Here is a 23175-nt window from a genome sequence, read left to right on the forward strand (position 1 = left end):
AAGTCCACGTTATTAACTTTTCTTTCCAAAGCTAGATGACTAAACAGTCAAAACAGTGTACACTGAGCTACCAAGAAACTGACTTTCTGTTCCTCAAGTCATCCTGTATGGGTTGGTGTATATAGGGTGAAGCTGAATATACAGAAAAAATAGTTGAAGATTTTAAAAACTACAAGGAAAGTGAAGTAAAATAACTTTCTTAGAATGTTCCACCTGTAAAACTTGGAAAAATATGCCGATATGGCCATGATTAAAAGAGCAAGCATATCATGCTTTTTGCGTCATTTGACAGAATTTAGCCAACTTTACCACCTCTGTGTCCTGTCCTAGTACTTCAACATCACTAGCAAAAACTATAAGACAGTTTTGTAAGATCAGAGCTGTCATTCTCTATTTGGCTAGCAATTACTCAGTCTAAAGTCCTTTTGAACTAGTGTGAACTAAACATTTAGAGGCAAAAGAAATAGACCCCCCCTCCCCTTATAGTGTAACAAGATAAGCTTGAATGTAATAGAGAGACGAACGTATCTCTAGGTTACACGCAAGCAAACTCTATTCTTCAAATAAATACACCACCAAATATAAGATTTAAAATCCATCTTCTCTTTTCCTTCTATTAACTATGTAAGTTAAAATTCTTTACAATTCCCTCATCTACTTATTTCTCACATCTATTTTCACAGTTACGCCATTCAATGAATAGAGAACTATCTGATATTACTTTCAGGAGCTTCAATAGATATCAGTAACTGATAAAGATAAAAAATAAATAAATCATGGACTATAGCAACCAGCAAGATGGTCCCATTTATTATACATATTTATATAATAAAACCTTCAAGGCTATTAAACCTAATTCAGTTAACATGCTTGAACCCTCATTCTAAAAAAAAAAAAAGTACACAATTCATTGTTTATAACCAAAAATGAAAAGAATAAAAAGTACATGACAATTGAAATGTGAGCTATGAACGAGCAACACTAACCATCTTTACTCAGAAACAGAATCGGGTGGAGTAATTACCCATCCTGTTGGCCTAGAGTCTGCAGCTCAGTGGTGTGTAAATTGTGATGGAGAAAAACATTCTTTCTGCTGTATGTGTGTAAAGAGATTGGCCCTCTCGGTGGCTGTCCGAACCTGCCGGTAAAGGTTGAATGCTGTCGGGCCACAGCAGCTTGGTCCTTTGGTTTCTCTGAGGACGTGGGGAGCCCTTCAGTCTTAGCTGTTGGCTTCAGAGAGTTCTGCCCAACAGTGGCCCTCAAGTTCTGGGTGACCTCTGAAGTGAGGCTTTCACAAGTTCCTCTTGAGTGTTTGGTAACTTCCACTAGTTCCTTGTCCTTCAAGAAACTATTTAAACACAGACTTGATAGTTGACAGGTCTTGCTTTTGTAGGGGCTTGTCTGGTCAGCTGACGAGTATCTAAAACGGTCCTCGGTGGGAGTATGTATTGCTTTTCTGTCCCTTGTGCTGAGACTTTGGCTCACAACTCGGTTTCGATATGTAGCCTATGGTAAGGACACAGAAAGACAATTATGTTTAAAAAAAACATTCATTGAAGACAGAGTGATACTTTCACATTTTGTGTGCAAACCCCAACATTTTCAACAAGCCTTTAAAAAATCTGTAGAATTCTTCATGAGATTAAATTTCTCAGTGCAATATCACTACCAATAGTCAATAAATGATTAACTTATTCTAAAAACCATTGTTTTAAAAGCTTTATATATTATTATTTTTTAAAAATCCTCACCCAAGGATATGTTTGGTTTTTCAATTGAGTTTTAGAAAGAGAGAGAGAAAAAACATCCACCAGCCAACACCACCCCCCCCCCAGCACACACCCTGACTAGGAATTAAACCCACAATTCAGGCATGTGCCCCACCACCAGCCCCAGGAATCGAACCTGCAACCCTTGGGTAAAAGGGGTGACACTCCAACCAGCCAACTGAACCACTCAGCCAGGGCTGAAGGCTTTATGCTTTTAGAGCAGTTTTAGGTTTAGAGAAAATTTAAAGGGAGGTACAGAAATTTCTAAAGCACATAGGCATAACTTCCCCCCAATCAACATCACTCACCAAAGTGGCACATTTTTTACCAAGGATAAACCTACATTGACACATCATAATCACCCAAATCCAGTTTACATTAGGATTCACTGTGCACTCTATGGGTTTGGACAAAATTACAATGGCATTTGTTCAACATTATAATAGAGTATTTTTACTGCCATAAAAATATCCCCTGGTCTTCCTATTTATCTCGTCACTACGCCTCCTACCCCTAGTAACTGCTGAATTTTATCATCTCCATAATTTTATCTTTTCCAGAATGTTGTATACAGACAGTCCTTGGGTTAAGTCAGACTCCACGTACATTGTTTCGTGGTTACGTCGCCAACTCCCATTTATTTATATATAAAAAAAAGTCCGTCATTTCAACGTATGTGCATATGTGTTTTATGTTTTTTATTATTTATTTATCACAAGTAAAGGTCAGGAATAGTTAACTTTCTTTTAATTTTTTTTTTTTACTGTTTCACTTCATTACTGCTATGTATGTATGTGCTCCATGTGAGTGATGTAGGTGCTTATGTAGGTGGGTTCCAACTTACGGTGAAAATCGCGTTATGTCCCGTAGGAAGGGATCTCCCATGTAATCTGAGGACCTATTGTAGTTGGAATTGTACAGTATGGAGTCTTTTAATATTGGCTTATTTCACTTAGTAATATGCATCTAAGGTTCCTCCATGTCTGTTCATGGCTTGATAGCTCATTTCTTTTTGTCCTTGAACTAAAAGGCATTTTAAAATGTGTTTATCTAATTTCCTAAATTTGAATTCTATAGGTTTACCTGAGAATATAGATAATTTGAATAAGTAATGAACATCAATGTATGAGCCTATTCGTTTTTTTGCTGGATTTTATACATTATATTTACTTAAATAAATGTGCAGAGAATTTTAGAATGATCAATGTCATAATTTGTATCAGCAAAGTGGTAACATAAAAATTTAAAGAACTAAAACAATGTATCAACATTGACCTAAGGAGGACAATAGAGTACCTAAAATAAATTTCAACATGTATTTCATTTAGAATTTTTGGATGTACTTTATTAATCAAAATCAGGTACACAGTATATGCCATCTTCTTTCTCACAATGTTTATATTCTAACTAGAGGCCCAATGCACGAGATTTGTGCACTCAGGAGGGGGGGGGGGTCCCTCAGGCTGGCCTGCATCTTCTCACAGTCTGGGAGCCCTCGGGGGATGTCTGACTGATGGCTTAGGCCTGCTCCCCACGGGCTTAAGCCGTATTCGGACATCGTTAGTGCTGCCGTGAAGGTGGGCCCCTGCACTTGCCAGCCATCAGCCTGGCTTGTGGCTGAGTGGCGCTCCCCCTGTGGGAGCACACTGACCACCAGGGGGAAGCTCCTGCATTGAGCATCTGCCCCCTGGTGGTCAGTGCACGTCACAGCGACCGGTCGTTCAGCCGTTTGGTCAATTTGCATATTACCCTTTTATTATATAGGATTATAGAAACAAAACATAGCTCATTAAGTCATGCTGTGGGAAGCAAAGATTGCGAGCTGGTACCAGAATTCCTCTTGAAGAGAAAGAACACTGTCTTGTTTGGAAAAACACATTGAGCTAGAAATTGACTACCTGTCCTATTGCTCTGGTGGTAAAAGGGTAGGGTTTATTGTTGATATGAAGAATGAAGAGAAAGAGAGAAGAGAGTAGAGCAGATGGAAATAGGTTGGTATAAAACATTCTGAAGGAGCCAGAAAATTTCTGGATACTTGACATCTAAATGGAATAGTTTTAAATAGTTATCTTTTCATTGTTCCCTAAAAAGCCATTTTTGCAAACCTGATCTCTACTTTGAACCCCAATTCCCTTATCCAGCCACCATCACTTTGATTAATATCACTAATTTGACATAAAACCAAATAAAAACAAACAAACATGATTTTGACTCTGAAACCTATCCTTCCCCAGATAGCTTCCTCAGTAATAAATATCATCCCTATCAGGCTATCACATGGAGATTTCTCTTTTGCTTTCTCTCTTTTCTTCACACCCCTTCAAATCATGTTCTTGCTAATGTACTGAAAAAAAAAATGCAACCTCAAGTCATCTGTCCACTTCTCTTATATCCACTCTATCCTCCTGATTCAATTTTCAGATAGATATTAAACATTTAAAAATAAGCATATGCTGAATAATGTTTATCTGCTGAGATATAAATATCTATTTATGAACATATATTATATGCCAAGCATTCTTCTAATGCCTTAACATATTCAATCCATGTTTGAAGTAGTTCCCCTCATCCTCATTATATAGACTAGAAAACTGAGGCTCAGTGAGTTTGTACCCTACACTGGTGCACGGTAGACAGTCTGCTTGATGAACCACAAGTTCATTCTGCCTTCCAGTGGAGCCCCTGGAATATTTTTGAAAGTTATCACATTTTTTTAAAAATAAATTACATGCAGAACAATATTGTAATTTCAATGGATGTTTCAAGATTACCATCACTGAGATGAATCTCCCTGCTCTTCTACAAAACTAAGGTGTATTGGGGGATAACTGGGGTGTCCATATGCCTTTTCAGGTTGAAGCATTTTACTAATCATGCCTTTCTTTTATAAAAAATTGTCTTGATTGTTAAATGTTCATTCTGTTTTTTATGTGCCTCCTTATAGCAGACCTTCTCTATGATTTCTAATTTGCCACTTTAACTCGTCCATAGATGAAGAGTAGAGGAAGTCAGGTTGGTTAACTCTTGCACAAAAGAAACATTGCCTGATTTATAGCAGACATTTCAGAGACTTTCTTGGGAATAAAAGGAATAAACTATTTCTATTCAATTTTCATCCTCTCGAAATGTTTCTAGATTACTGCTTCTTGATTCTTTTCCAACACTTCTAGGTATTTTGATTTCCTTAGAAAAGCTAACTTTGATAATCTCTTCATCTCTCTAACTTTACTGCTATAAGAATTTTACTTAACTATTGAATCAGTTACTGACAGGCTCCAAATCAACACTGTGCTTAATATCTGCATCCAAATTTTAGACACATCCTGGATGCTATTTGTAAAATATCCTGATAAAAACTTTCATTTCAGGACAAAGGGGACACAAGAAGCATTAGTAAATTCATTGTGATAATTATCAGTGGAAATGTTTCTTTTTCATTTCTATTTTTATAGCTGCTGCCTAGGAAAGTAGAGAAGGTGGGTGGAGATCATCTCCATTACAGTACAGTGGGGGAAATAGCCATTATTTTCTTATGTGGTCATTTTAGCCCTCCTAGAATATTATATTAAATTGAATATATACTTTTATTAAAGATATATTAAAATAATCGAACAACTCAACCCACAGGCAGCCTCACTACTTTTTCTCTGATATGGCATCTGATACCTACAAGGAACATGAGTATCTACCATAAAAAGAAACAAAATCAAGGCTCTTCCTCTCAATTTTTAAAGAAAATGCATATTTAAATTACCCATTCCTGTGTGCTTCACATAGATTGTTTTTGACATCTTAGACTTCAAATCCCCCCTCCTTTGTTAGTTCTTTATGATGTTTACCATTAATCCAGGGCTCATCAAATACGTAGGAGACTGTATAGCACAGGGGTTAATGGCAGGGATTTGTGGTCAGACATATGGATTAATTTATTCATTTGATAAATGTTTACTGACTGTCATTGAGGGCAAGACACTGCATTACATGAAGGGAACCAGGGCTGTTCGTAAAGGAAGTGGCTCCTGCCTTCAAGCAGCTAGAAGTCTGATGGGAGAATCAATCAGAATTAGACACTGTTTAGCTGGGTAAGTTTCTTACCATCCCTAAGCCACCAATTTCCTCACCTGTGAAAGGAAGATACACATTCATACCTGTGTTGACATACATAGTTATCTAATGACAGCAACAACACATGAATAATTACATGAATAAAATAAAGTGACTAGTAAACCTAAAAATTACCTTGGTAGATGCACATTTCATCCTGTGGCAGCTAAGCCCCTTTGAACACTTCTATTTAGACTGAATAAAAGCGAAGTAACTTAGTCCAGAATATTTAAGTAATTTTACATTAATTGTTGTAGTTTGGTTCCCCAGAACAGATTCTGAGACAAATATGTGAGACAATAAACAAGACATTTATTGGAGTGTATTCTCAAACCAGCACCTGTGCAGGAGTGAAGGAAGCAGGGTCTGGCACAGAGGGGATTAAAGTGCTCTGCAATTACACTGCCTCAGATAATCACACAGAATCTAAAGTTTGTGTGACTTTTCCTATTTGTCTCCCTTTTAGACAAGTGGTTGGAGCCTTATACCCTTATTGGACATGGACAGCCTCTGGGAAAGGGGTGTGACCTCGAGTAAGCAGGCTTTTCCTTATTATTTTTCCTCAGGGAGAAATTCTGGGAGAGGAACTTAACTTGTATGCTATCAGCTGCCAACACTTTCAGAAACTGGGAAAATGAAAGCTTTAGTTGTGACAGGGTGTGTTTGTGTGTGGGGAGTGTGTGTTTGGGGCAGGGGGAGGGAGAACGGAAGCACAACCACAGCATCCACTACACTCATTATCCAGTTGGTATGTTTAATATATTATGAGACAATTTGGCATAATAGTAAGAATAATGAACTTTTAGCCAAATACTCTAATCTTGACTCTGCTGCTATCAAATGGTGTGACCTTGGATGAATAAATTAATTTTTGTGGGCTTCTTTTTCTAAGCCTATTGAAAGAGATGAGGAAAATATCTTGGAGAAATACTAATATTCATTTAACTCCTTTTCCAGTTCTAAAATTCTATATTTAAATATATATATTCTACATGTTTGGAACATGTTTAGACAAACATAGGAAAGATCCCCTTAATTCAAAATATAAAAATATATTTTGGCACATAAATATTTGTATTTGGTTACTGTAGCCAAGAGGGAAATAAATAATACCAATTAGTAGCAAGATAAATAAATTGATTCTTTCTGCAGCTCCTGGGATCACATCCTTAAAGGGAATTTTCAGTGCATATGTTTAGCTACATCTTTCTCAAACCTGGAAGTAAATTTCCCAAAACTCATATGTTAGTTTTTAGGCAATTTAGTTGTCAAAAAGATATTTTATTACCTATCCTTAGAGTTCCTAGTAGAGGATGAATAGATGGCAAAGATAGTGATTAAAGTGTGAAGATTATAACAAAATCTATTCTTTATTTCCCTATTATATTTTCTCTCTAATTTCTTATGAAAGCAGATAGTCTGCATTTCATTGAATACAAGATCACTGACTTTATTATACATATGACTAAGAAAGGAAAAACAAACAAAAACTATGCTAATTAAAAACAAACAAAAACTATATTCCGTTTACTTATTAAAATCAGTGTGACCCAATAATTGGTCACACCAACCTCTCGTGCAATTTCTTCTTTCTTCAGTTCCTTATGTTTGATAGACAGTTCAGTCACATTTATCTCAGTGGCTATATACATGTGGGTATATTTCCTCTTTATATTTCATAAAGCATTTGGTTTTAATTTTAGAAGAGGGTATGAAACAGAGGCAATCAAATTACAAATATATATATTTTTTACTCATATCAATATTACACCCTTTTTCGTTCTTTGCTGGGTTTCCATATACAAAATTACTGGTTATAATACCAGATCATAGTAAACACTCCTTGAATGATATTCTTAAATGAAAACTCAACAAACATATTACCAACATTGCATTGAACTCGAAAAAAATAAGGGACAGTATAAAGCTTTAAAATCTATACATACAGCAATGCAAACGCTGTTAGAACCATGACCTGGTTGAAAGCACTGATTTTAAGATTCATCTAATTTTAGGGATCTTATTATATTTTAAAAATTGTCTCATAACTGATGCAAAATATAAATGCAGTAATCGTGCCAATATATATAGTCCCATTTTTATTAAAGTAGGGTAATAAAATGAAAGGGGGAATGTAGCAATATTTCTAACACTGATTAATGAATTTTATGTACTTTTTCTGAAGTTTTTCCTTTTTGTGAACTATACTGACAATTGCAAAAAAATGTTATCAGTTGTTACTACTTCTGTGATTCTTTCTTGCATTGATTAGAACTTAATAAATGATTATTTTTTATTTTAAAATATATTTTTTTCAGCAAATGCTCTTCACTTAACAGAAAATAGTGTTGTTTCACATCTAGAATTGTTCCTAAAGGGATAGAAACACATGAAACAATTCCTAATAGCTAGGTAGGAAAAAAAAAGATTTACATTAGAAAAATGGCTAATGTTAAATAGTATTTTAAAAAGCCATAAAGTTTACTAAAAATATCAACATTATCATTTGAATTCAAATAAAAGAAGAAATAATATTAAATTAAGTTAAAGTGAGCCAGTATCATTGGTCAGAGTTCTTATAGTAGAAGCTAAGTAGTAGCTCTTAGATGATAATTCACATTGAGAAATACACTTCCTGAGTAAGTTCATGGTTTCCTACTAATGAGTCCTCTAAATCAAATAAGATAGGAAATGTGGAATACTGTATATTTTATTTTTAAGAATATAAATTTTGAACCCTATGCATTTCTACACCCAAACCAACTAAAATACACATTTCATATGGACAGGCACTTTGCCTGTTTTGTTTAATGCTGAATCCACTGCTCATAACAGTGCCTGGTATTTAGTAGTATTTCCTTAATATTTATAAATTCCAGAAAAGATTCTATTACCATGATTCTTTTCCTCACTGACAGTTTATATAATACTAGGGGCCCAGTGCACGAATTTGTGCACCTTGAAAGGAACTGTGGGCTGAGAGGTTATGGTGGGCACAGGGGTGGGCCTCGGCTCATCCTCTGTGCCCCCACCTGACCCCTCCCACCACGGCCCCTGGTCCCTTTCTGCTGGCAGCCCCGCTCCTGCTGCCTCCACTCCCATGCACTGATGGTGCAGAGCGGTTGAGGCTGATGCCAGCAGTGGGTGCTAGCGGGGCCGGCGCCATCAACAGGTGCGAGCACCAGGTGAAACCACAGCGCATGGGAGCAAAGAATTTTCAGCAACCACCAGAAGCTCACTCCGATGACAGCCACGGGTGTCCCTCCTTGGTCTGGCGCCCCTGCTCACCTCCACTATCCCGCCGTGGCCAACGCCCATCATGTGCCATGCTCTGCTGCCTGCTGCCAATGCTGCAAATGTTCTGTACATGCCCCCTGGTGGTCAGCACACGTCATAGCAACTGGTAGTTCAGTTGTTCTGCGGTTTGGTCTATTTGCATATTAGCCTTTTATTATATAGGATGGAGTGTTCTTTTCCTTGATTTTTTTTTTCTCTCATTGCTGAATGAGTTGATTACTTTGATGTATCCAGATTGACATTTCATCTGGATCTTAAACTACCAAGCACTGGTCATGTCTATTTTGCTTCCCTTCCTTCCTCTCTCCCTTCCTTCCTTTCTTGGGAATGACTTTTCCCAAGGGATAGATTACTTTTCAGGGATGTTTTTATAGTTTCAACTCCCCCTTAGTTACACCTTACCCAATAAGGAAAGACTTATTATGTAACTACAAGATATACTTCAAAGAAAATAAACCTTTTATAACCACCAAAGCAATATGATGTTATGTCTATAGCATTAAATATCAAAGCAACTGAAAAAAATCTCTTTAAGTACATTGCATTAAAACTATGGAAAATGAATTGAAAGGGAATTATGGTGAAGCAGCAGTTCTTAATCTCTTTTCTTCCCATGTATCAACATGACATAGAAATAAAATTCTTTGGCCAAAACCAGGGATAGTAAAATAGTCCCATGAAAATATCTTTAACTCAACTCTTATATATTTCATTTATGTAAACATTTTGAATTCAGAAATACAAACAGAAAAATCAGCATCTTCTCTAATTATAAAAAGTATAATTTCTGGTGTCTTAGTAATTGTAGCAACATATTATTTAATATACAGACTCAACAAATGACTGTGACCCATTTGATACTGCCCAGACTTGAAGATTATCTGGGTTGGCCACTTCTTTAGTGAAGAAAATAAATGTTGACAGCACCAGCTGAGGCAGTATAATAAGTGAATGACAGAGACTCTATAATAAAGGCTGAATAATAAAAAACTTTCAATATTGTGAAGTCAATAAGCCATCTCTAGGTTAAATATGATTATGGATATGAAAAGTGCTTTGAATAAAGGTATGTACAAATAATATTACTCAGTAACATATTGAAATCTATAAATAAATCTTCAATATATTTTCTTTTATTATTGAGGTAAAATTGTATATATTTCACGTGTACAATATTATAATTAGACATCTGTGTACCCTACCAAAAGTGGTCACCACAAGAAGTCTGGTTTCTATCCATCACTATAGAATGGATCCCCTGTACTCATTTTACCCATCCCCCATTTCCTTCTGATAGCCACACATTTTCTCTAACCATGAGTTGGTTTTTGTTTATTCAGTATTATTTTGTGTGTGTTTTTTTAGATTCCGCATATGAGTGAAATCGTAAGGCATTTGTCTTTCTCCATCTGACTTTTTTCACTTGGCATAACAATTTCCAGGTCCACCCCAGCTGTCTATACATATATATCATATTTGTTTTCATTCATCCATCAGTAGATACTTACTTTGTTTCCAAAGTTTGGCTATTGTAAATAATGCTGTTATGAACATAGGAATGCATATGTCTTTTGAAATTACCATTCTCATATTCTTCAGATAAATAGCCAGAACTGGAAGAGCTGGATCATATGGTATCTCTATTTTTAATTTTTTGAGGAATTGCCACCTTATTTTCTATTCATGGCTGCACTAATTTACATTCCCAGCAATGACATACAAAGGTTCCTTTTGCTCTACATCCTTTTTAACACTTGTTATTTATTGTCTTTTTTAAATTATTATTATAGTCATTCTAACAGGAGTGAGGTGATATTTCCTTGTGGCTTTGATGTGCATTTCTCTAGAATTAATGGTGTTAAACAGTTTTTCATGTGCCTGTTGGCCATCTGTGTTCATTCTATTAAAAAATATTTATTGATTTTAGAGAGAGAAATGAAGGAAGAGCGAGGAAAATAAATTTGTTTTTCCACCCATTTATACATTAATTGGTTGATTGTTGTATGTGCCCAAACTAAGGATTGAACCCACAACCTGGGCTTATTGGGACAACACTCTAACCAACTGAACTAATGGCCAGGGCCTCTGCCCATTTTTTAATCATGTGTTTTCCGGTAGTTGAGTTGTATGAGTTCTTTAATATTAACTTCTTAACAAATATATGATTTGCAAATATCTTCTTCCCATTTTGATTATGGTTTCCTTTGCTATGCAATCACTTTTTACTTAGACATAATTCCATTTATTTATTTTTGTTCATTGCCCATGACTTTGGAATCAAATTCTCAAAAATATTGATGAAAAGCATGTCAGATTACCAACTATGTTTTCTTCTAGGGATTTTATGATGTCAAGTCTTAAATTACATCAAGTCTTACATTTAAGTCCTTTATTAACATTGAGTCAATTTTTGTGTATGGTGTAAGATAGAGTTCTACTTTTATTCTTTTTCATGTGGCTGTCCAGTTTTCCTAGGACCATTTATTGAAGAGACTATCTGTTTCCCATTTTATGTTCTTGGCTGCTTTATAGTAAATTAATTGTCCATATGAGGGTGGGTTTATTTCTGGGCTCTCAATTCTGTTACATTGACTTGTGTGTCTGTTTTTATGCCAATGCCATAGCATAAAATTTTTAATTATTATAGCTTTGTAATATAGTTTGAGACCAACTTTGTTCTTCTTTCTCAACACTTCTTTGGCTATTTGGGATTTTTTGTGGTTCCATTCAAATTTTAGAATTATTTTTTTTTGGTTCTGTGAAAAAAAATGCCATTAGAATTTTGATAGAGGTTGCATTGAATCTGTGGATTGCTTTGGATAGTAAGTGCATTTTAATAATAGTAATCATTCCAATTACCATTACAGAATGGAATATCTTTCCATTCATTCACAATTATTTTCTTTCTATGTAGTTATCTTGGATACTATTATAAGGGTCCCTTTAATATTTTTTTCTCTAATGATCTTTGTAAATTCTCTTAAAGAAAGGTTACATTAGCATTGTGACACGTGTTAAAGAAGAATTAAATGGAAGTGCTCTGTATATAGTTCCCTTCCCTTTGCAGCACACACCTTAAAGAAACCCTGTTGTCCTACTCGTAGAGGATGGGTTCTATAGCGTTCCAAGAAAATGCTTTATTGCTTTATTGACAATGGAGTCTACTATCGGAAAAGACATAAAGATCTTTTCTTGTAAAACTTTACCACACTAGTTTCTATCCTAGTTTTAATGAGATTGATAAATTATGAAATGTGGGGATGAGTGCTTTCAAAACCCGATTATTTATCTGATACCTAATGTTGAAAATATCTATAGAGAAGCAATTCTTAAATTTTCTAAATTCAAGAGAACATATGTTATATAATTTTAGAAAAATTATTAAAAGGCTTATAAGTCATTTTAGTTCAGATTTTGTTTATAACAATCACTAAGATTTGGGAAATATTTATAATGTGTCAAGATATGTGCTTTGTTTTACCAGAATTTCAGGGTTAGCAGGCAGCAGAATATGAACTGGATTTCAAACATTTGGATTTCAAAACCCAAGCTCTAAGCCAAGAGTTTTTTAACCTCAGAACTATTTACATTGGGATTACACGATTTCTTGTAGGGGGCTGTCCAGGACACTGCAGTATGCTTAGCAGCATCCCTTGCCTCCACCTCTAGGTGCCAGTAGCACCTGAATCCAACTACAACAACCCAAAGTGTCTTTAGATCAGTGGTTCTCAACCTTGGCTGCACATTAGAATCACCTGGGAATCTTTTTAAAATGCTGATTTTTGGGCCTCATCCTCCGGAAATTCTGTTTCTTTGTTTTGGGGTGGGGCCACAACATTAGTAACAAAGAAACAGAATTTCCAGAGGATGAGGCCCAGAAATCAGGATTTTGAAAAGATTCCCAGGTGATTCTAATGTGCAGCCAAGGTTGAGAACCACTACTCTAGACATTTCCAAATATCCCTTTGAGAGCAAAGCTGTCCTAGTTGAGCATCACTGGCCTAAACTATAATGCTTCCCCAAGTCAGACAGTAAAAGTAACCAATGCAGCACCTCTAGAAAGAAAAAGGCCACATACAGAAACTGCTATCCTTTTAAAAAATCATTTACAGCCCTGGATGGGTGGCTCCGTTGGTCAGAGCATCATCCCATGTACACAAGGGTTGCGGGTTAGATTCCCAGTTGGGGCACTTACATGGGTGTGGGTTTCATCCTCAGTCAAGGGCATGTACAGGAGTCGACCAATCGATCTCTCTCTCCCTTCCTCTCTCTCTCTCAAATCAAAAACATCCTCAGGTGAGGATAAAAAATAAAAATATTAAAAATCATTTATAACCAGTAGGAAAGCAAATTTAGGCTTTTATACTTTTTGTTCTTTAAAAACACATAATGCTCTTTATAGGCTAGACCAGGGGTAAAAAAAAGAGTTTGACCAGGGGCAAACTTTTTGACTCGAGGGCCACAATGGGTTCTTAAACTGGACCGGAGGGCCGGAACAAAAGCATGGATGGAGTGTTTATGTGAACTAATATAAATTCAAAATAAACATCATTACATAAAAGGGTAAGGTCTTTTTTTTTTAGTTTTATTCATTTCAAACGGGCCGGATCCGGCCCGCGGGCCGTAGTTTGCCCACGGCTGGGCTAGACACTTTTGCAGGCCCATACAGTGATTAATTAAAAATATTAGCTCATTTACTAAGTCAATGTAATGTGCTGATAAACATTGGAAGCATTTATAAACATAAATCTTGATCAACAAGACAAATAAGCACCACATCCAGTATGGTACCTACAGTCTAAGGATTTCTTCATTCTGAATAACCCAGGAAGCTTTAGGGTTCTGATATGTTTAATTAGGCAGCACTTCATTCAGTACTCTAACAGAGGCCTTAAACAATAACTGGTCCAGTACAGACAGGAAATGGAGGAATATTAACAGTGTCATGAACTGCTTTGAAAAAACAAATGTTCCTTTTGCTTTTTCACAACATAATCTGTTGGTGTGAAGTAAATTGGTAGACCTGAAATGTCCCTCTTTCTCAATGACAGCCATTGAAGTGTCAGTGTAAACTCAAACTACATTTATTAAAAATTACAGACTGTCCTTTTCCTGTCATCACTGACGAATAGGACTTCTAAAGCAGTTATAAATACCAGGCCACGTCTCTGCGGATTTTGGCACATTCCTGCATCTTTTTATATCCTTAGATGGTGAATCTGTTTTCAGTGATAAAGAAGAATTTGTTGAAGGTCTAAGAAATGCTCTACCACAGAGAGATTGTATAGAGAAGTAGTAAGTGCTTTGCAAGCAGGAAGCCTTTTAATAAGTTCAAGTAATAAGCAAAAAGAAACATTCAAAGTTTCAGGCAGGCAAAGCCCATTTTTTTTCAGAATGCACAACTTATCAAGAGGAAATTGTCTGGAGTGAAATTATTTCTTCTGACTCAACCTCACTCCTAAATTCTTTAGGGTATACTACATCCTCTTGGTGGGCATTTAGGATTCAACTAGGGTTAGAGAACTTGACTAAGATAAGGAAGGTAAATGTTAGGAAGGTCAGCTAAAAGGCAGAGTTCCCAAGAGAGAAAAGTATGTCCCTCTTCCCACAAGAAAAATTAAAATATGCAACAGTTGTGTGTGTGTTTTTCTCCCATAAACCACTTGGCTTATCCTTTACTGTTCTGATTATAACCAGAGTAAATGAAGTCTGTACAGGACTAATCCTGAAGAATAATAATAAGGTGTGTATGTGTGTGTGTGTGTGTGTGTGTGTGTGCGTGTGTGTGTGTTGTAACGCAGTCTCTGTGAATAATTCTCAGTTAAAAGGTAACTTAAATGAGAATTTTAGACAATTACTGCTTATAATAGAAATGTGGGCATATAATTAAGAACTCGATTCAGAAGAAACCTAAGAAAGTATGATTTTATTCAAGTGATATTCCAGAGAAATGTGATTTCTAAATGAAAAGAATAAGTGAGGGCTTAAGCTAAATTTATATTCCTAAGGGAAATGAAGAGGAAATAATTCTTATGTGTTTGCACAGCAAATCACAATAATGGACAATTGCAGTGGTTTACTACAGCAACAACATGAAAAATGAGTCTCCTGTCTAGACACTGCTTCCCAAAATCTAGCACATATTAGATGGTGCAATGTTTCTTGAATAAAAGCAGCATTAAAAAATAATCACAAAAATTCTTATATTCACATGTCTTTTGTGTGAATAATTCAGTCTTTATAGCCAATTGCTGTGGCTTTATAAGATAGAAATATTTGTTATATCCAATACATGAGAAAATACACCTATAAAATTAAGAATCGAGACTACTGTTTATTCCTCTTCATTTTAGTAGTTATTAGCCTGATTAAATAATGTGAATCCTAACCTCTTTGCTTAAATGATTCCATCTAAAGAGTAATTTTACCCAATAAACTCTGCTAGGAGACTTCTAAAACTATGACGTTATTTACCTCATGTACAAAATAACCTGGCAAAAGAAATGAAATAAAAATACAGCAATTTTACATGGCTCATTGTTGTTTTATATCAGCACTAAATGCCCAGTGCACAAATATCTGCACAGGGTGGGGGAGAGGTGTTTGTCCCTCAGCCCAGCCTGTACCCTCTTGCAATCCGGAACCCCTCGGGTAGGGTCCCTAGGCCTGGCCTGCGATCAGGGCCTATCTGGGCTTTCCTTCCTCCGGCTGCCAAAAGCTGGCCCTGCCCCTGCCACTGCCACTGCTTGCCATCTGTGTGGCACTGTCCCCTCTGCCCCCACCACCGGTTGCTTCCCTCTGCAGGTGATAGGCATGGGGTACCATAGCTTGGCTGGCCTGGGTTTCCCTCTGTGGGGATATTGATCACCCAACAGAAGGAGGCCCCGCCCACCCACCACAGCGCTGCCAGCCAGGTGTCCTGGGCCTCCCCCTGCGGGCGATCAATCGCAGGGCTCCCCAGCAGAGGGAGACCATGCCCACCTGGCCCGGGCTCCGCAATGGACTGCCATGCAGAGTGTGGCCTGGGCCTCCCTCTTTGGGGCAACCAATCACGGAGCCCCACCATCATCACCCCACAGATGGTGGCCTGGGTCTCCCTCTGCAGGATGATCATAGGGCCATGGCGGCCCCCCAACCAATCTCATCACATCTGCCTTGGCTGGCCTGGCACTACCGCATGTCATAGTGTGGTCCTCCGGACAGTCGTTCTGCTGTTTGGTCGTTCAGTTGATTTGCATATTATGCTTTTATTATTGTAGATAATGTAAGACAAGTCACTTAAGGAATAAGTTTGACTCAATGAATAAAGACAATACATAATTGAACACATGGTATAATTTGGAGGATACTACAAATAAATATAATTATAGCATCTCATCTGTCATATACTTTAAATGCTAGAAATTATTTTCCCATCAAGTATCCTAATTTATAAGGTACATTTAGATTGGTTTCAAATGCCTCACTTCCATTTTACAAATAAAAACACACACACATGAGGCTCTTAATGAAAATTGACTTACTCAAGATGACTCAGGTCTTTGAATTCCAAGTCCTATGTACTGGGCTAACTCTTTATCTGTCAAAAAAATTAAATACCCTTCCCAAATTTCATTGATACTACAATGCCACATTTGTGTCAGTTCCTTTAGGTATATTAAATATTATTGGTCCATTAGTTATGAATTTCATTTATTACACAAAATGTACCCAGGGTCCATGGAGAATTGTTTCTAAATAAATCCCATATAGCTTATTAGTCATTTAAACCTTGATATGAATCAAGTTATCAGATTATTCCTGAAGAAAATGGTTTGTAATAATGACATTGAAAAAAGGGGAGACAAATAGTATATCTCAGGTCTCCCCACCATTACAATAACTCTCAATGTAGTTAACATGGAGGAACTACTGCCCAAGGATACCAGATCACTTGAGCATCTCCCTAGATTCACCGATCCATTTTTTTCACAATATTCTTTCATTATTTGAAATTTAAGGTAAACCAAATTTCATTTAAGAAAATTCAGGGGAAATATATAGGACAGTAACATGAAAAATAACGAAACTTATGACTTATGCTTGATGATTTGGTGACACAATACTATTTAAAAGTCCTTCAAAAATTTATAATCTCAAAATAATATTACACATCTGTATGGAAATAAGAAGTATGCAGAATGTTTTGGGATTTTTTATGAAGTAAGACTCATTTTTACCTACCATCTGATTTTCTGAAATGATTTTATATAGTATAAATAAAAAGTAAGACACAGCAGGGAACAAATTCTAGAGTAAAAAGCTATGGACCCAATATCATTTTTTAAATTTAATTCTTTATTGTTTAAAGTATTACATATGTCTCCTTTTTCCCCCATTGACCTCTCCCAGGTTGTTCCCACTCCCCAGCACATGCCCTCACCCACCTACTGTCTGTATCCATGGGTTATGCTTATATGAATACATACATACTAGTCCTTTGGTTGATCTTTCACACACATGCCCTGGCCTTTCCTCTGAGATTGGATGGTCTGTTCAATGCTTATATGCCTTTGGATCCATTTTAAGTTGTACATTAAATTCCACAAATAAGTGAGATCATCTGATATTTATCTATATCTGACTGGCTTATTTTGCTTAGCACAGTGGTTCTCAACCTTGGCTGCACATTAGAATCACCTGGGAATCTTTTTAAAATCCTGATTTCGGGGCCTCATCCTCTGGAAATTCTGTTTCTTTGTTACTAATGTTGTGGCCCCATGCCATAACAAAGAAACAGAATTTCCGGAGGATGAGGCCCAGAAATCAGGATCTTGAAAAGATTCCCAGGTGATTCTAATGTGCAGCCAAGGTTGAGAACCACTGGCTTAGCATAATGCTCTCCAGGTCCATTCATGCTGTTGCAAATGGTAAGAGTTCCTTCTTTTTTACATCAGCCTAGTATTCCATTGTGTAGATGTACCACTGGTTTTTAATCCACTCATCTGCTGATGGACACTTGGGCTGTTTCCAAATCTTAACTATTATAAATTGTGCTGCTATGAACATAGGGGTTCATATATCCTTTCTGATTGGTGTCTCTGGTTTCTTGGGATACATTCCTAGAAGTAGAATTACTGGATCAAATGGGAGTTCCATTTTTAATTTTTTGAGGAAACTCCATACCGTTTCCCACAATGGATGCACCAGTCTGCATACCCACCAGCAGTGTATGAGGGTTCCTTTTTCCCCACAACCTCGCCAGCACTTGACATTTGCTGATGATAGCCATCCTGACTGGTGTGAGGTGGTACCTCATTGTTGTTTTGATTTGCATCTTTCAGGTGATTAGTGACTTTGAGCATGTTTCCATATGTCTCTTGGCTTTCTGAATGTCCTCTTTCAAAAGGGGTTTATTTAGATCCTTTCCCAATTTTTGCTTGGGTTGTTTATCTTCTTTTTGTTAAGTTGTATGAGTTCCCTATAAATTTTGGAGATTAAACCCTTATTGTAGACTAGGGGCCCGGTGCACGAAATTCGTGCACTGGGTGTGTGTGTGGGGGGGAGTGTCCCTCAGCCCAGCCTGCCCCCTCTCACATACTGGGAGCCCTCAGGCATTGACCCCCATCACCCTCCAATCGCAGGATCTGCCCCTTGCCCAGGCCTGACGCCTCTGGCAGAGGTGTCAGGCCTGGGCAGGGGACCCTCATTTCCCCCATCACTGGTTCTGCCCCCAGTCCAGGCCTGATGCCTCGGCCAGAGGTGTCAGGCTTGGACAGGGGACCCCCATCTCCCCCTGATCACTGACTCTGGTCCCCGCCCAGGCCCGAGGCCTCTGGCCCAGGAATCATGCCTGGGCAGGGGACCCCCATCTCCCTCTGATCGCTGGCTCCATCCCCCGCCCAAGCCTGATGCCTCTGACCCAGGCTTCAGGCCTGGGCAAGGGGACCAACATATCCCCCCAATCCCCGGCTCCGCCCCCCACCCAGGCCTGATGCCTCGGCCAGAGGAGTTGACCCTCATCACCCTCCGATCACCAATCACCGGATCGGCCCCTTGACCAGGCCTGATGCTTCTGGCCTAGGCATCCGGCCCGGGCAGCGGGGACCCGCAGCTGCAGCGGCCCCGCGATCGTGGGCTTCGCTTTAGGCCCAGGCAAGGGACCCCTAGCTCCCGGGACTGCCAGCTTCGACTGTGCCCAGCTCCCATCGCTGGCTCCACCCCTACTTCCTGCTATCACTGGCCAGAGCAGAAAGGCACCTGATTCTCCGATCATGGCTGGGGGGCAGGGCCAAGGCGGCCCCAGGGCCGCCTTGGCCCTGCCCCCCAGCTCTTAGCTCCCCCCTGGGTTTCTGATCACTGTCAGTGGCAGGGGGCTTCTTCCTGATTTCCCTTTCGCCTCCCTGCATTGTGCCTACATATGCAAATTAACCGCCATCTTGTTGGCAGTTAACTGCCAATCTTAGTTGGCAGTTAATTTGCATATAGCCCTGATTAGCCAATGAAAAGGGTATCATCGTACGCCAATTACCATTTTTCTCTTTTATTAGATAGGATAACATTGGCAAATATGTTCTCCCATGCAGTGGGCTCTCTTGTCTTATGGATGGTTTCTTTTGTGTCTAGAAGCTTTTTATTTTGATGTAGTCCCCTTTGTTTATTTTCTCCTTAGTTTCCATTGTCCAAGAAGCTGTATCAATAATGATATTGCTATGACATATGCCTGATATTTTGCTACCTATGGATTCTTTAAGATTTTTATGGTTTCCTGTCTTACGTTTAAGTCCTTTATCCATTTTGAGTTTATTTTTTGTGGATGGTGCAAAATGGTGGTCTAGTTTAATTTTTTTTTTGCATGTATCTGTCCAATTTTCCCAACACCATTTATTGAAGAGACTTTCTTGATGCCATTGTATGCTCTTGCCTCCTTTGCAAATATTAATTGAGCATATGGCTTGGGTTGATTTCTTGGTTCTCTGTTCTGTTCCATTGGCTATATGTCTGTTCTTGTGCCAGTACAAGGCAGTTTTGAGAACAGTTAGAGAACAGGTTTTGTGATATAGCTTGATATCTGATACTGTGAATCCTCCAACTGTCTTCTTCTTTCTCAGGATTGCTGTGGCTACTTGGGGTCTTTTTTTATTCCATATGAATTTTTAGAGGGTTTGTTCTAGGTCTGTGAAATATGCTGTTGGTATTTTAATGGGGATTTCATTGAATCTATAGATTTTTTTAGGTAGTATGGACATTTTAATGATGTTTATTCTACCAATCCATGAATGTGGTATATCCTTCCATTTGTTTATGTCTTCCTCTATTTCTTTTTTCAGTGTCCTGTAGTTTTCTGAGTACAGATCTTTTACCTCCTTAGTTAAGTTTATTCCTAGGTATCTTAATTTTTTTTGTTGCAATGGTATATGTTATGTATTTTTTTAGTTTCTATTTCTGTGAGTTCATTGTTGGTGTATAAAAAAGCCATAAATTTCTGGTTGTTAATTTTATATCCTGCTACATTGCCTAATGCATTTATTAAATCTAGTACTGTTTTGATGCAGTCTTTAGGGTTTTCCATGTACAACATCATGTCCTCTGCGAATAATGCAATTTTACTTCTTTTCCAATCTGGATGCCTTTTATTTCTTCTTCTTGTCTAGTCGCTATGGCTAGCACTTCCAGTATTATGTCAAATAGGAGTGGTAAAAGAGGGCATCCCTGTCTTATTCTTGTTCTTAGGGGAGATGGTTTTAGATTTTGCCCATTGATTATGATGTTGGCTGTAGGTTTGTCATATATGGCTTTTATTGTGTTGAGGTATGATCCCTCTATTCCCACTTTGTTGAGAGTTTTTATCAAGAAAATTTGTTGGATTTTGTCAAATGCTTTTTCTGCATCAATTGATATGATTATGTGATTTTTGTCTCTCAATTTGTTTATGTGATGTATCATATTTATTGATTTGTGGATATTGTACCACCCTTGCATCCCCAGAATAAATCCCACTTGGTCATGGTGTATGATATTTCTAATGTAATGTTGGATTCAACTTGCTAGAATTTCATTGAGGATTTTAGCATCTATGTTCATTAGAGATATTGGCTTGTAATTCTCTTTCTTTGTAGTGTCTTTATCTGGTTTTGGTATTAGGGTAATACTGAATTCATAGAAAGAGATTGGAAGTGTACCTTCCTCTTGAATTTTTTGGAGTAGTCTGAGAAGGATAGGTTTTAGTTCTTCTTTGAATGTTTGCTAGAACTCCCTGTGAAGCTGTCGGGCTCAGGGCTTTTGTTTGCTGGAAGTTTTATGATTACTGCTTCAATTTCATCAGTAGTTATAGGCCTATTCAGGTTTTTTTATTCTTCATGATTGAGTTTTGGAAGACTGTATTTTTCTAGGAATATGTCCATTTCATCTAGATTGTCCAGTTTGTTGGAGTAGAGTTGTTTGTAGTATTTTATTTTATTTTTTTTAACAATCTTTTGTATTTCTGTAGGGTCGGTTGTTACTTCACTTCACCTCTTTCATTTCTGATTTTGTTTATTTGGGTCCTCTCTCTTCGTTTCTTGGTGAGCCTGGATAGAGGTTCAACAATCTTGTTAATCCTATCAAAGAAGCAGCTCTTGGATTTATTGATCTTTTGTATTTTGTTTTGTTTTGTTTTTTGGTCTCTATGTTATTTATTTCCACTCTGATGTATATTATTTCCTTCCTTCTGCTTACTCTGGGCTTTTCTTGTTGCTCTCTTTCTAATTTTTTAAGTTACAGGGTTAGATAATTCATTACAATTTTTTCTTGTTTTTTTTAGGTAGGTCCTGTAGAACTGACTTCCCATTCAGGACTGCTTTCACTGTGTCCCATCGCTTTTGGATTGTTGTGTTTTCATTGTCATTTGTTTCCAGGATGATTTTTATTTCTTCTTTGATCTCATTGGTAACCCAATCATTGTTTAATAGCATGCTATTTAGCCTCCTAGTGTTTGGATTTTTTGGATTGTTTTTATTATTGTTGATTTCTAATATTATGCCATTGTGATCTGAGAAGATGCTGGATATGCTTTTCATGTTCTTGAATTTGAAGAGACTTTGTCTGTGTCCTAATATGTGGTCTATCTTTGAAAATGTACTGTGTACACTTGAGAAAAATGTATAATCTGTTCCTTTGGAATGAAATGTTCTGAAGATGTCAATTAATTCCATCTGATCTAGTAAGTCATTTAGCATTGCTGTGTCTTTGCTGATTTTTTTAGAGGATTTATCCAGTGTTGTCAGTGGGGTATTAAGGTCACCTACTATGATTGTATTGCTGTCAATCTCTCCCTTCGTATCTTCCAGAAGTTGTTTTTGTTTTGTTTTGTTTTGTTTTTGTTTTATTTTTTGTATTTATTTGCTCCTGCATTGGGTGCATACATGTTTATCAGAGTTATAATATCTTGTTGAATTACTCCTTTTAGTATTATGATGTGGCCCTCCTTATCTCTTGTTATGATCTTCATTTTAAGGTCTATTTTGTCAGATATAAGTATTGCCACCCCAGCTTATTTATTTATTTAAATTTGCCTAAAAAATTTTTTTCCATCCCTTCACTATCAGCCTGTGTAAATCCTTTGATCTGAGGTGGGTCTCTTGTAGACAGTAAATATATGGGTCATGTTTTCTTATCCATTCAGCTACCCTAAGTCTTTTGATTGAAGCATTTAGTCCATTTACATTTACAATTATTGATAGGTATTTATTTGTCACCATTTTTATTCTTTATGCCTGTGTTCCTTCTTATCTTCCTATTTCTTCTTTTGACAGCAGTTCTTTTAGCATTTCTTGCATTGCTGGCTAGGTGGTAATAAACTCCCTTAGCCTTTTTTTGGTCTGTGAAGCTCCTGATTTCACCCTCAATTTTGAATGATAGCCTTGCTGTGTATAGTATTTTTGGATTCAGTCCCTTGCTTTGCATCACTTTGTATATTTCATTCCATTCCCTTCTGGCTTGATGTGTTTCTGTTGAGAAATCAGTTGATAGTCTAATGGGAGATCCC

General features: G+C 37.3%; 1 protein-coding gene across 2 annotated transcripts in view; it reads right to left on the reverse strand.

Moving 5' to 3' along the window:
* Positions 1 to 789: 789 nt before the first annotated feature.
* CCSER1 (coiled-coil serine rich protein 1) overlaps positions 790 to 23175 on the reverse strand; it is a 1185560-nt gene continuing 1163174 nt past the window's right edge. For both annotated transcript variants that reach the window (XM_059665408.1, XM_059665417.1), the window contains exon 11: positions 790 to 1506. In XM_059665408.1, the coding sequence (XP_059521391.1) occupies positions 1021 to 1506 (486 nt within the window). In that variant the 3' untranslated portion in view covers positions 790 to 1020. The remainder of the gene's footprint in view (positions 1507 to 23175) is intronic.

Source organism: Myotis daubentonii, chromosome 1 (assembly GCF_963259705.1).
Source record: "Myotis daubentonii chromosome 1, mMyoDau2.1, whole genome shotgun sequence".
Taxonomy (NCBI): Eukaryota; Metazoa; Chordata; class Mammalia; order Chiroptera; family Vespertilionidae; genus Myotis; species Myotis daubentonii.